The 15245-nt window shown below is 42.6% G+C and overlaps 2 protein-coding genes across 2 annotated transcripts; one reads left to right on the top strand and one right to left on the bottom strand.

Annotated features, from left to right (window-relative positions):
• The first annotated feature begins 811 nt into the window (after positions 1-811).
• Positions 812-7377, top strand: stk36 (serine/threonine kinase 36 (fused homolog, Drosophila)). The gene is made up of 20 exons (XM_076750924.1): positions 812-1078; positions 1165-1305; positions 1444-1521; positions 1605-1735; positions 1825-2074; positions 2338-2431; positions 2527-2714; positions 2798-2970; positions 3064-3169; positions 3674-3805; positions 3892-4068; positions 4168-4259; positions 4388-4451; positions 4664-4771; positions 4866-4940; positions 5038-5155; positions 5245-5371; positions 5466-5646; positions 5856-6797; positions 7124-7377. The coding sequence occupies exons 1-20, from the start codon at positions 995-997 to the stop codon at positions 7217-7219; spliced, it is 3357 nt and encodes a 1118-aa protein (XP_076607039.1). The 5' UTR covers positions 812-994; the 3' UTR covers positions 7220-7377.
• Positions 7378-8271: 894 nt separating this feature from the next.
• On the bottom strand, positions 8272-13408 carry atf5a (activating transcription factor 5a). The gene is made up of 4 exons (XM_076750925.1): positions 13138-13408; positions 11904-12152; positions 10412-11591; positions 8272-10326 (listed from the first exon to the last, which is right to left on the bottom strand). The coding sequence occupies exons 2-4, from the start codon at positions 12043-12045 to the stop codon at positions 10140-10142; spliced, it is 1509 nt and encodes a 502-aa protein (XP_076607040.1). The 5' UTR covers positions 12046-12152; positions 13138-13408; the 3' UTR covers positions 8272-10139.
• Between the last annotated feature and the right edge of the window lie 1837 nt (positions 13409-15245).

Here is a 15245-nt window from a genome sequence, read left to right as displayed (position 1 = left end):
ATCAGCAGAAGTGTGTCCTCTATCCCTAATTTAAGAAATTACTGAGAAGGATGCTTTAATAAGTCGCAAACGTTGCATCCTGAATTGAACATCTAAGGAAGAAGGACAACAAATTAAGGTAAAGCTGACACAAGTCGCTATAATATGGCAGCTGAAGTCCCTTGGAGGAATATGAGGTCTCAGATTCTTTATCAGCTGTCATGTCATGGTCTGATTAGTTTCTCCGCGTAAACCGCGTACGACATCTGGTGGACAGCAAAAGAACTGGCTTCAACTGAAAGACTGAGGGCGGTATGACGTGGTGGAAAGTAACGGAGTACAATTGCTCAAGTACAGTACATGGCACATTTTTGAAACACTTGTACTTTACTAATGATGATACTTTCACAGTTTTACTTAACAGAGTAAATTTACATGATACTGATAATTTTATTTAACTGAAGGGTTTGAGAAACACTTCCTCCACCACTGTCGCTTAAACGCCGCCTGCTTTTGTTTCCCGATCCCAGCCCGTTGCCAGGAACGCAGCAGCGGTTGCTAGGCTAAGGACCCCTACTGACGTGTGTCCACAGAGGAGCCAGTTTTGACTTTTGTAATAAATGTACGTAAAAATATGCACAGAAATTATCCAAATGACTGTTTGTTGTTAAATTAGCCACTAAAATATCCCTGAGTATATATACTGAGTATATATGTGTGGCGAGTCAAATTTTCTGTATTTTGATAACTTTTGTGAAACGGCTGTTAGCTTTGCTCTCTAGCGTGTATCATATTTGTTGGTGCCGTATCCAAAAAGTAGTGGCACTCAAAGCTAAACTGTACTGTTCAGTAAACAAACAGTAGCAGCTACACGAGGCTATTAGCAAAAACCTTTGGTTTATAAAATCTAAGGTATCTAAGGTATTCTATATTTACATACCAGAAGCCGCGTGTCTACTAATAAATGTGTACTTTCTGTCAGTTGTAAGTTAACGTTAGCCTCCTGTTCGCCGACATGGATTTGTATCACGTTTTGGAGCTGGTGGGAGAGGGCTCCTTTGGTCGAGTTTACAAGGGAAGGAGAAAATTTACTGGCCAAGTAAGTAGGAATGTGTAGAAATAGCAGGTTTGCAAGCTGTTGGGTGGGTTTCTTCAGTCACACAGTTACACCGTCTGTTCATTTAGGTGGTGGCGCTGAAGTTCATGCCAAAGGTGGGTCGGTCTGATAAGGAGCTGCGAAACCTCAAGAGGGAGATCGAGATCATGAGGGGGCTTCAACATCCAAATATTGTCCAACTCTTCGATAGCTTTGAGACTGAAACTGAGGTATGTTTACTCCAATCTTCAGTCTAAAACACACAGAATGCATTACAAACAGTTGCTATCACTTAGATTATTTGGTCTACCAAACTGATTATGTCTGAGTTTATAATCCATGATTTGTAATTTATATGCTTATATCAGGTGGTTGTTGTAACTGAGTATGCAGAGGGTCAGTTGTTCCAGATTCTTGAGGATGATGGGAACTTACCAGAGAGCCAGGTATGCATGTACAATACCCAGTGTTATGCCAGACATTACATTAGAAATGGCTTCACATTTTCTCATTCTTCCCTTCTTTCAAGGTCCGTGAGATTGCCTGCCAGCTGGTCTCAGCTCTGTATTATTTACACTCCCATCGCATTCTTCATCGTGACATGAAACCACAAAATATACTGTTGAGGAAAAGTGGAGTGGTGAAACTGTGTGACTTTGGGTAGGTAGATGTTGATCATTTTAAAGAAAACATAGCTGCATGAATCATTTCCACGTAGAGAAGCCGTATGTGATGCAATCCTGCCGTAGATTTGCCAGGGCCATGAGTGTCTCCACCTTGGTGCTGACTTCCATCAAGGGAACGCCACTGTACATGTCTCCTGAGCTGGTGGAGGAGAAGCCATATGACCACACTGCTGATCTCTGGTCCCTGGGCTGCATCCTCTATGAACTCCACACGGGGGCGCCTCCGTTCTACACTAACTCCATCTTCCACCTGGTGCAGCTTATAGTGAGGGACCCAGTCAAATGGCCAGACACGATGAGCGACACCTGCACGGTACAGTACAGATACAGACTAGTACTGCTATATCATGGTTGGGTCAGCACAAACATCTGCTTTGTATAAAGACGTCTCAAACGTGTTGCCTGTTGCCTTGTCTTCGTGAGTTGTTTGAGTCAAATCCTCATATTTTCACCAAAAATACTGACCACATTTTCCTGGTTTCCACAGTAAAAGGAACCAATTGAGACAAGACATAAGGTTTTCGACATTGACAAACAGGCCTTAATCAAAGTGCTTATTTTATGTTTCCCTGACAGAGTTTTCTGAAAGGTTTGCTGACCAAAGACCCTCAGAAGCGGTTGTCATGGCCAGAGCTCCTGCACCATCCCTTTGTCGCTGATGGTGTTCTAGGTGATGATTGAGTCTAATGGAAACTATCCAAATATGCATAATGTTGGTCTGTTTTTGAGATGATCCTAACAGTTAACATTGATGTGTTGGCACAGTGCTGTCAGACACAAGTGTTTTCAGCCCCCTGACAGTCTCACCCAGCCCAGACATGCTGGCGCTGAAACTTCAACAAGCGGCGGCGAAGACAGTGCCGACTTCTGGAGAGAGCAGATTATTGCGAAAGGCCAGGGAACAGAAGGACAACAGCAACAGAGGGAAACCAGTGGGCAGCGATGGTGTGAAAGTGAGTCACAAATTGATTTCTCATTCTTAGATTCATGTGGAAATTCATGGAGGAGCTTTAGGCTGTACTGTGTATATTAACAGAAAAAGAAGGATGGAGTAGGAAATGAAAGGGCCGACCCTACGACGGCAGCAGCATCCCCTAGAGCCAAGCCCCCCTCCAGTGATGTCTATGTTGCTTCAGGTCCCTCCATCATGACAGCTGCCAGTCAAAGCCTCAGCCCAAAGGATCAAGCCGGCGTGAGATCAAAACACAGGTGTTCATGGAAACTTAGAACAAAGATGCAACAAAGACGCACTACCCAAACAGATAATGTGTGTGTTCACAGTTACGTGCATGTCCTCTGCAGGAGTCAGATCAGCAGGGACTATGAACAGGAATTCCCCTCTGTAGAAGTGGGACCACGAGTAGTGCGGAAATGCAGTGAGGACAGCCGGAGCACACTGCGCTGGCAGGTTAGTGTTGGCTGCTTTCTCAATAGAAAACATGGCTATTTTCCAAATATATGCTCTTCCAGTTGCAAATATGTCCTGATAATAAAAAAACTGGTCGCTTTCTTTAAGGAAAATGTGTCCGACAATATCAATCATTCCTGCAACACATATTCATCATTAAGTAGTTGCTTTTTATTGGCTCTTTATTAGTCATTATAAAGGACTTATACTATATTCTACAAGTGCTAAGCCATTAACGAAGGGTTTTCCCCTCAGTAAGCTCCTAATTACTGCTTATTGATAATAAGTAAGGAGCTTGGTGCACATGAATTATGACCTTAATAACTTAACCCTAACCCTTCATAGCCCTAACCTTCTAACCCCCAGAATACGTCATTAATAAGTGCTTTATAATGACTCATAAAAAGCTAACATGCTACTAGTATGCATTCTAATAAGCAACTAGTTAATGGTGAATATGTGTAGCTTAATATAAAGTATGACCATAATTTCTTGTTTTTCCAGGATGCAGACAGTGAGGACTACTGGGAGAAGCTGGCCCAAAAATCAGACCCAAGCAAGCAGCAGAAAGAACCGTTAAACTGCAGCGCCATCACGCCTCAACTTAAATCCAAGATCCTGGCATTTAAAACTCAGGTAATTAGGCACAACTTTCAACTGAGCATGAATTGATTCTACCTTCTAGCTGTTTAACATTCTGTTTCTTTCTTTTGTCTGGTCAGCTAACAGGCGGCGTGGTTAAAGAAGCATGGCGGATTGACAAACCGCTGCAGGTCTTGCGCAACCTGATTCTGACCTCTGACCCGGAGAATTCGTACCGCGTCGGCAGGGAACTTGGACTGCCACATGTCTTATTTGACCTAGTCCATGATATTGTTGAAAACTCAAGTTTCATCAAGGTCATTGCTCAGGAATGGAACCATATTCAACAACGCATTATTTTTGCAACCATATTTACTGACTTTTATATACCTTTTGTTCTTTTTTTTCCTGCTCAGCAAACATGGAGTGTGCCAACACTTGGAGAAATTATTATTGTGCTAGTGGTCTATTGGGAGAAGCACTGTGACTGGATAGAAGAAGAACATAGGTTTGATTATCCCTTTACCTCACTGAAGCTGATTTTGCTTACTTGTTAAATGTTGTATGAATAGAAGTGAGTGTCTTCTGCCTCAGTCATTCAACTGCTGCAGCTCATCATCTGTTCTGTGACTGCAGACTGGAAGAGTTCACCAGGCCCTTCATCACAATTCTGAACCAACCGAACCTCATTTCTTTGGCAGTAAGTCCTCATTACAGTTATAATGTATTAACAGTTGTGACTCTGTTTAAAACTTAAATAAAACAGAGTGTGAGAATTTGCTAATCCTGTTTGTGTGCAACAGTGGAAAGACAATATATTTAATGTCATCATCAGTTATCAGCTTTTTCACAGTTTGCTCCCCTTTGGGAATCAGGGTTGTATGAGTTTTACAGTTGTGATTTCTTCTTTAGCCTCTGGCCGCCTCCGTTTTGTCTCTGTTAACACAACATGTTGATGTTGGAGTTGATGTGGACAGTCTAACCTCGTTGCTGAAAACACTGCTGTTGGGTTCATTTGAGGTACTGAATGAGTCATTCATATATTTTGGCAACAATTTGACAGTTTTTGATGCAAGTTTAAAGTGATCCACCACTGTCTCCTCTGCCTTGTCAGCCCCGGCGTTCTCTTCTGTCTGGCTGGGGACTCTGCGATGGCCTCCTGTCTTTACTCCTACACGCACTCTCTGAGGTCAGACCATAATTTCAATGTGATAAAACATTTGACTGGATGAAAACCAGACAAAGAACTGCAGTTTTTTAAGGTGTTTTTTTTTTTCTTTTAACAGCATGAAAATGGCTCTGGATCTTCATGTTTAGATCCAGTAATGTTTCTGGATCTATGGAAAGGAATTGGTGCTTCACTAGCAAAGACAACACCAGGCACAGACTTCTGCTCAGCACATGGTGACTATATGTATCCTGTGAATCCCACCGTATTAAAAACAGTTTTGTACACATTTTTTATTATATTTTCATTTCCTTTTTTACATCAGGTCTGTATTCCTTTCTGTCTATCGCGCTGTTTGTCTTCACCAAGGATCCGTACTCGTGCATCCCTCTGTTTTCTGAGTGCGAAGCAAAATGTGTGCACACTCTTGGCCAGCTGCTGGGCACTGACTGGTTGGTGTTTCTAATTAACTTACTGTTTCATTTGTGCCACCAATCTACAGCTACTACGCCTGGAGCTAACGATTACATCTTTTATACCCCACAGTCTTCATTTGTTTGCTGCAGGCGGTCCTGAGAGACTCGAGGTGGATCTGAGTCACGACAGCGTGTCCGTGTTGAGCTGCCATTTGTTGTGCTTCCCGTTTGCCCTGGACCTGCCTTCACACACCATATCCGCGATTTTCCACTTGTATGACAGTTGTGGTATTATTGCGAGCCTCATGCAGGTTAGGGCCTTCCCATGCTCCGGCAAAGACCTCGCTGACAAACATAATTCTCTGATGCAACAAAGGATAACTCTTGCAATAGGCTCACATCAGGCACACACACAACTGTACATCTTAATGACTCTTGTGAGAGCATCATGTTGTTTGTTGTCAGCTGTTTGATCTGTGACGAGTTGTCTGGATGATTTTGTTTTTTTCTGCTTTGGCAGGTAATTCAAACTCTTCCTCCTCTGCTGCTGGAGCTGCCTCTCTCCCTGCTGAGCCGTTTGCTCCTGGGTGACCCCAGTCGCTCCGTTTCCCACCTCAGAAAAGCCGCTTGTGGCTTTTTTGCACCACCCAGGAACAGCCAGCTCCCTGCCCCCAAACACCAGACTCCGCAAACCAGAACTGCGAGCTCTCTGCTGTCTGAGCTGCTGCGGCTGGATGCTCTGTGGGATTCTGCCGTTGAGCTCCTGACTCTGTTGTCCCAAGTAGCCCGCTGTTCCCCTCCGCCTGGCCACCTTCAGCTTCACCTGGAAGCCTCAGTGCTGCACCAGGCGCTGGCACACTCTCATGACCAGATCAGGGCTGCCACTTGTAGACTTTTGGGAAATTTGGATCCATTTAGGCCTCCTACTCTGCACACCCTGAAACCAGACATTTTCAAAAGCATGATAGACTGTCTTCATGATTCCTGCATGCCTGTCCGGCGGACGGCTTGCAGGGCAGTTGGGAGCTGGTTGGGATATATTGCAGCGGGGGCAGGGTTTAAAATGGGTTGGTCCAATGGAAAGGGCAGTGACACTACAAGGTGGGGCAAAGAGAAAGAACCAAATAAACACATATGTTCACATAGTAAAGCAGCAAGAGAGTTGGCGACGATAGAAGAACAGGGAGTGGATGATGAGGAGAGGCGCAAGTGGATAGAGGAAGCCAGGAGGACAGCGGCCATGCTGGCGTCTCTGATCACTGACCCCGATGCCCTCACACGTCGTCACTGTTGTGCGGCCCTGGGAAACCTGGTCAGTGTTGATGGTGCTGTGTCCTTGTTGTTGGAGGAAGACGTGTCCAGCTTACTTCTGAGAGCTGCATGCACGGATTCCCATAATGCAGTGAGACGAGCTGCCATAGCAACCCTGTGCCTGTACAGCAGGCAGGAGGCAACACGTCAGGTAATGAAACGAGCAGGTTACAGCAGGGCAGATGTCAACATTAGGATGATTCCGTTTCTGTTTTTCAGAATTTGGTTAGAGGGACGTCTTAAGACAACTTCCACTATTTCTTTTTCAGTGCCTTCAAGACTTACCTCTTAATCAGTAGTATTGCCTTGAGCTCTTTCATTTCTTTATATGAGTTTGTTTTCTGGTTGTGTTTCATTACATTTTCTTTCATGGGTTAGTCAAATGTTATTCCTCGTTCAGCCATACCTCTGTGCATGTGATGGCACTTTAAACACATCAAATCAAATTTGGTCATTTTCTTTTGTATTTATTTGAAGGTCCTGATATCCCTCGATGCCAGTAAGAAACTTCTTCAGGCTTCACAACACGCACCTCCACAATGTGACTATCATCAGCTGATTGGACAGCTGTAAGTGAGTCCTGTTCACCAGGAATAAGCAGATTAAACTGCCAAGTGTAAATAACTCTCCTTCCTTGCTTACAATACTGCTTTCTGTTCAGTAGAGGACTACTGAACAATAGTTATATGCTTTTTTTTTTTTTTTTTTTTGTCTTAAGTTCGTCTCTAAGAAATTAAATAAATCTGAGTTTATGGCACAGTGAATGAAAATGGTGCAAATTACAATAAAAAGTCACTTAATGATTTTCTTGGTTGGAATGACTCATGTCGTGATTGTATGTTGAAATAAGAGTTCGTCAGTATTTTTCTTTTCATGACACAGGTCAAATTTCACAAGAAAAAAAAAAAACGTAACAGTTATCAAATTTACCCAGAAAGTACGGCAGCGTTTCTTATTTAGTGCACAGATTCTTTCGACCTTTCATCCTCTCCAGCAGTCATCGTGAATAGTCGTTATGAGCAGAAAAACGTGCATGTATTAACTCCAGTGCCAGAGGTGTTCCTGTCACAGAGGAGCAGGTTCAGGGTTTTAGGCTTCATCTTTGTTGAAGTGTATCGGACTTTTAAGGGGACGTGTTTGCTGATCCGAATCAAACACGTTAAAAAAAAAAAAAAAGCTTGTCCGGATTTTAAATTTTGAGGCAAATTTAGGTTATTTGATTTTGGACCATATAAATAAAATTGATTTATTGAACTGTCGGGGCATTACAAACGGCTTTTCTTTTTCTCCAAACAGCAAACAGGCATTTTTCGGATCGTTGGACGTTAAATGCATTCATTCCGTTAATCTGTTCATTTTGCAGCGTAGCACGGACTAAACGCGAAGAGCCCATTAATGAGGACACAATAATGAAAGTTTGCGTTCCTCCTGAGTGTCTGCGCGCGCTCGTCCGCCTCCGTCAGGCCCTGCAGGTTTGGACTTCAGTTTGTCAAAAATAAGAAATATATCTCTTGGTTTCAGTGAGCGGACTAATTTCTGGTGATTAAAACAGAGTCGGTGCAGGAAATAGTCAGTTCCAGTCAATTCTTCAACTCGGAGAGAAAACCTCTGAAAAAACAACGGACTGAGTTGATGACACACTTTATTTTTTAAGAGGAAAAAAGTTGACCTGACACAAAGGAAATATGGATGTATAATGAAATTAACGTGAAATTACAAAGCGTTATAATGTTCTGTCATTACACGTTTTTGGTTTTAACAATCGGAGCTGATAGTACACCGCAGGGGACCCAACAATGTGACGTGATTTCTTTCCAAAAGCGACACAAACTCAGAAATAAATGTCTGGAAGTCGGCGCTCATGTCCAAGATTGTCTTAAAATAAATGCATAGAAAAAAAAAACAATCCTCGGTTGAGGCATGTTTAACAGTAACAGTAGTGATTATTTGCTCAGCAACGAATGAAGTGGAAAATAATTCGGACCATATCCTCTGACACCAAAGCTAACACTTCAAAAGCCTCCACAAATAATCTAATGAGATTTTTTTCTTTTCATTTTCTACAAAGAAAAGGCTAACACACTCCCTGTACATACAAAAGTTGATAGAAATTAGTGCAGATCAGCCAGAGGCCTAGAAAACTTATTGCCTTAACAAGCAGTTTAGAGAAAGAATCCCCGACTTGTTTCTGAATCCTAAATTTTATATTCCAATAAAGAGAGAGAGAGAGAGAGAGAGAGAGAGAGAGAGAGAGAGAACATTTATGGAAAAACATGCAGAGGGAGGCTGCTAAAACTCTAATATTTGTACAATAAGTAAAATCTTTTTAACATCAGGAAAACCAATAGCAGTGAGATCTTTACCAGTAAAATGAAGCACAGAAGTCTGTAGTCTCCTGCCTGGAATCATTTTGTAGGACTGGAGGACAAATTGCATATCCTGAGCTGCAAATCAGATTTTTTTTCATTTGCAATATGCAAAAGACAATTTTACAGATTGCCACAAACACAGTAAAATGTGAGTTTCCACTTTCAAAATAAATAATAAATTGGTACTCTTTTGGTCACAGAATGTATAATTTGCAATCACTGCTGGGAAAAAATGGGTGATTTGTTACTTTAAAAGTAATGCAAATATCAGGAAAATAAAACAAATGTAAACACAGCAGACACAGTGATGTTCCTGATAAAGCAAGGTAAAATGTAGAAGTCTGACCTTCAGCAAAAGGAACACGAAAATAATTACAAACAAATCTCAGCAGCTAATGAATATTTAGGGCTGCATTAAACCTGATGTCAATCAAACTTTGTCAAAAAACTAAAGTGTAGCATTGAAATTAAAAATTCTACATTTTTGCGAAGTTTTCTGCTCTTCTGTGGATCAGCAGTTCATTCCGCAATTGTAAAGTCAACTTCAATCACAGTTCTAAAATTTTAAAATATTCATAGCATTTAGAAATATCATCCGCTGATCAAGGGAGGCCAGAAATTATTCTAGAAAAGTATTTGGTTTGAACAGTGAGTTCAAAATGAAATGAAGCTGTTTCACATGTTGACGTCAACAACATATATGACTACTTCAGCTACTGAAAGGGGCGATACATTAATGGCAAATAAAAATTAAAAGTAGAAAAAAAAACCTTAAGTTCTATTGCTGACATCAATTCGAATGTAAGGCTATTGAAAATATTAAACCTGCATAACGAATAACATTACATCTTCAGAAATTACCCTATTTCAATCAGTAGATTCACGCAGTGCGCGATCTATTAAAAATGATTGTCATTTAAAGCATTGCAATGCCACAGTGCAGGCTCAAGTGATTAGAGTGCGAAAGCAATGGAAGCATTGGATAGTGTTGATTTAAAATGTAAAAAATAATTCACATTTGCAAAGCATGCATTTACCCCGCCCGCCACGAAAAAAAAAAAAATTAAAGACGCAAACATTCTCCCTGTTACGCCCTCTTTAAATGTACTTGCAGGATCTTGGTGTTACGCTGTTGTGTCCTGCTTGTGCCTTTGGCTACGGGCCTTGTAAACTTCAATCAGCAGGTCTTTGACATACTGGATTTCACGTTCTACCGACTCTGCCTTGTCCCGGAGCTCCCGGTTCCTCCCTTCTAGGCAATGCAACTGTTCCTCCAAAGAATCTAGCTCCGCCCTTTTTCGCTGGCGATACCTGCATTAAGCAAAACAAGGATTAGATCTTTACCTGTCAAATCATGTTAAAAGTTAAATTTCATGAAGCAGAAACTAAATCTTACCTGTGAGCGGCAGTTTTGTTCTGATCTCTCTTCTTCTGTTTGCGCTCACCGCCTTCAGTTGGGATGATGTCCACCTCGTATTTCAAAGCACAGTGGTCTTCAGCCTTCAGCCTGCATGCCTGTCTGTGCCCTGAAGACTCCAAGGTCAGACTCTCCCTAGCCATTAAAACACATTCTGGGCCCTGATCCTCCAGGAAGTTACAGTGTAAATCATGTTGCCCTATCTGCAGACTTTCTGATTTCACCTGCTCGTTGATGTTGCCTAAGAAGCTATGATAGGCCTCAGACTGTGGTGTTGCAAGGTAACAACCTTCGCCGCTCTCTGATTTCCAAGAAACGCTGGCTTTCGTCACCTCCACACTAGTTTTGATACTGTTCAGCACCTCGTTGCTACCAGTGCCTCCGCTGACCTCCCTCATGCTATACATAAGCAGATCCTCTTTCTTGTGTGGGACGTCAAGTGATCCACCAAAGCCAAATCCACCACCAACAACCTTCGGACCACCTATGACATCTTGACTGAAACAGCAATTTTTCTCTTCTTTTGGTAGAACGGCACATCTTCTGACCTCGACTGCACTACCCAGACAGTAGCTTTTCCCTACCAGCTGCTCGTCTTCTGCACAGCCATAGTTACCTGTGAGGGTCACCACTGAGTTACCTGAGTTACTTCCTTTGGAACTCAAATCATAGCCTTCGCTGAACCTCACACCATCAGGAACTCTTTTCCTACCACACCCACTGGGACGACTGCAGCTGTACGGGGCGTGTCTTGGAATTTTGGATCGCCCAATGGGCCCGCCACAGATACTCAGCAGGTCCAGTTCTCCCGTTGCCAGGGTAACAAGAAGTGGGCTGGATTCCGATTGGTTGGATGAAGAGTATGATGCGTATGGCAGCTGACTGAACGGCTGAGGACCCGGCGGCAGTGGACCTCTGTCGCATTTTCCCAGCCTCGGCCCTTTCTCTGGCAGTGGTTCAGACAGGAAGTAGTCCTCTAGTTGGGCGAGTTCCTCTTGCAGCAGAGAGGTCATGACCTCCAAGTCAGAGGGCACCTGGATATCATTCTGAAGGGGTGAAGGGGGAAGGGAGGCATTGGTGGAGGAGGGAGGGGAAGGAGGGTTTGGGAGGTACGAGGAGAAATCCACTTCTTCCGTCATCCAGTCAGTGAGACCATCACCTATTGAGGAGAGAAAATAAATGCAATCGTTACATGTTGTTTGGTGGAGGGAAACATCACAGCTGAATAACAACGTTCATGCAAATGTTACAAAAATATCAATCATCCAACATTGCACGTAACAGTTTTCTAAAGACATAATCGGATCAACGATAGCAAACGCAAAGCAAGATTTTTTTCCAAGTTGCAACGTATCAGTGTATTAGACGTAGCTAGTTTATTACTTACTGTTCAAGAAGGACGAATGTGCTGCAGTGCCGAGCCCACCTGAAATGGGGAAAAATATAAAAAAGCGTACTCGCTGCAACTCACCAATTAAGTGCTGACTCTCCTCTGACACCTCCCCCCTGCACCCCTGTGATTGGCTGTGGTTAGCCTGTGGGTGAGAGAGAGCGAGGGGGTCTGCCGGGCAGACACGAAGAGTCTTCCAAACAGGAGCTGATGTTGCCATCATTTTGTCTGTTGGTGCTTTGATTCAGTCCAATTCCAAACATATGCTGAGAGCAAGCAGGGTCTGACAGATGGGCCACAGAGAGCAGGGCTGGGTGAGCATAATGAAACCTAGAGGGTAAACACAAACAGGGATCAGAAATGTGCAGCTAAAAGGATGCAACTTCTTCAGGCGACTGATGGGATCAGGAATATCACTCTTGCCATCCTCAGCAAGTTTGTCAACATGACTCCGTCTGTTTATCGAGGGGCTACAGTGAAGGATCACCTGCAAATCATCATACAAAAACCATGGGGTTGTGAGCAATATACAGTTAACTCCCCTAAACATGCACCTGCAAAAAATCTATAAATGCATTTATCAATTATTCAAAATAGGATTGAAAATCAACTATTTCTGTTCAAAAACAGAAATGAGACTGTGGGTGATACAGAAGGAAGAGCTGTGTCCTTTGGGCTTTGACCTGTCTCAAGGCAAAATTCACTTGACGTCCTCAAAACACGTGGGACCTCGTGACGCTGTCAACGGCCCTACTGTTGTCAAGAAGCACTAGATTAACTCTGGAGACACACTGATCATTAAATCGGATTAATGCAGGTCAACTGCTACCAATCCCATGTTCCTTTTAAACTAATCACCCTGTTTGATCACTTAAGCAATTTAGGTGACGATAATGTGATATCTAAGTGAAAACCTATCAAAACATCCGTGTGGAAGTGACAGAAATGCCATACTTTATTTCTAGTTTACAGATCATAGACTCTAGGCTGTACTTTTACATGAAATATAAGTTACCATATCACTATCACATAATAACACAGCTCTGATATTAACCCTGCTATGCACTGTAATCAAAACAGCCTAAAACCCCGGAAAGAACGTCATTAAAGAAGCATGAAGTATTTAGCCAAGTGGCCTATATGAAGATATTCAATTAGAAGACATATAAAGCAGAGAAACCAGCCAAGGACGGACCACTCCGCAAATGTAACCACGTGTGACACACAAGCAGACACAACAAATTGATAACAGTAACAACCACGCAGTAACAAACTTGACACAGCTGTATGGAGAGCAGAGAAGAGTTTGACTTACTCCATTATTGCAGAGAAAAATGTAGAGCACTTGGTGGTGCGTTGCTAAAGCAAAGCACGGCTTCTTCTCGGGTCCAACAACTTCACGAGTTTAAAGAGCCATATTTTAGCTCGGAATATCCAGGACAGCGCAAAAGGGACGAGTTGTTGCTTTGTTGTGGTCGACCTGTAAACTGAGGAGCTGCTTAATTGTGAGAAAGCATCAGTTCATTCACACCTAGCAACCAAGTGCGTCACAAGGACAGACCGCGCTGCTGAGTGTAGATCCCTCCGCCCCCGCCCGCCGCGTCGCACCAAAGGACGTCCCACAAACTCACTGCTGGGCTCCGGCAAAAAAAATAGCAGTTACTCCTTCCTTGCAGTTACTTAATTTCTTGCATTATACAGCCACGAAATGGCGAAAAACTTTGCCCCTGTTGAGTAAAGAGAAACACAAAAAGAAGTAAATAGAAAGGCAGCAAACATTATTTACAAAAGTCTGCTTTAATTTAAATGTACTAAAATTACGGTGTACAGTAGTTAACTTATTGGACAGAGGGACGAGGATGCTAATTTTCACCTCAGCTTAGCTGTAAAAATCTTAAGGACATATTCAATCAGAGTTTAAACACGTACTGAGGGTAAATAATTAAATGGAAATGGGAAGTTTCAACACGGGACACAAACTACAAGTGGTTTGCCTCGCTTCGTGTTTAATACTTCGTAGTAATCCGAAGAGTAATCACATTACTGTAACGCGTTACGTCACGTCATTGCTTTTTCATACCCCGTTGTTGCTAGGAAACGGGGCAGTGGCGCTATTTTCTGAGCTCGACAGCGTAGACGACTGCTTTATTTAAGTGTTCATAACCTGCTGATAGGCTTGATTTGGCTCTCAAATACACGCGTTCAGAGAGTGTACTTCATAACGTGTCGTGCTGTTGTTTTGGAGGGGGACTATTTGATTCACAACGCACTTTGTTGTTCAGTAGAAGTATGTTGCATCTCCGTTGCATCAGTGGTCCACGCTCAGAGCGATTGGCTGCGCGTGCTCAGACTGCCGCTCTGTCATTGGTTGAAAGCGGTTACATCTGAAATTGTATTGGTTGATGGTAGGCAAGGCAAAGCATCGCCGTGTTGTTGTCTTTTTTTTTTTTTTTTTTTTTCCTTCTGCGCAGACGGCACATGTTTCACGTAAACAAACCGGGCGTGGATACCAGTGCTGCAGTTTTTAAAGCTGAGAAAAGCTTAAACATTTTGTGTTACAGTTTTTCCAAGCTCATTTTTACACACTGTCAAAATAGAACAGCTTGTGAAAATCAAGTCTTTTGGGAAAAAGTACGTGAGAGTGTGTGTGATTTATTATTAGACTTAAAAGTTACTCTGTGATAGAGTCCATGGTTTTCATGGACACACAGTCTCTTTGATTTGCTACTCTGCAGTTACTCTATTTGTAATTATGTCAAATTATTATTTCTTTTCTCCTTTTTTCCCTTGTTTTTTACTTGAGCATTGCTTGATGAAATGACCTTGGGTTAGTGAATAATGGGAGATGAATTGTTACCCTTTCTTGCTGACTCTTATTCTAATATATTTGACAATCCTCAGTTTCATGGCTAATTTAGTGAGACACAGCTGTCAGAGGCAAACTAATTTGCTTGTAAAGACTGTCAATAATAATTATGTGAGGAATAAAGCTTTGTTTTTCTCCTCTCAGCAAATCCCGATGCTGAGTGAATGTGCTGTTCTCCTGTTGCTATAGTAATAGCGGACACTGCCCCCTATTTTAGACTTGTTTTCTGGTTGCTGTTGCCATGGGATTTGCATCTCTCTCTCTCTCTCTCTCTCTCTCTCTCTCTCCATACCTGCTGTTTTCCTTCCACCTTACCTCTGTTTTTTGCACCCCTCCCTGTCCAACCGTTCCTCCATCTGACTTGCTGAGTTGCATCTCAGTGACAGTATCATTTTGCCAAAACCAATGGACTTATTTCCAGTTCTGCTGAATTTGCATATTGACAGGACAGCAGTGTCTGGCCCCTAAAAGATTTGTCCACTGAGCAGCATGTCTGTGTATTGATTGACAGTCAGGGAAACATCCAACTTGAATTGATTGCACATAATCACATTATC

Source organism: Chaetodon auriga, chromosome 15, assembly GCF_051107435.1.
Source record: "Chaetodon auriga isolate fChaAug3 chromosome 15, fChaAug3.hap1, whole genome shotgun sequence".
In the NCBI taxonomy this organism is placed as follows: domain Eukaryota; kingdom Metazoa; phylum Chordata; class Actinopteri; order Chaetodontiformes; family Chaetodontidae; genus Chaetodon; species Chaetodon auriga.
This window is presented reverse-complemented; position numbering and strand designations above follow the sequence as displayed.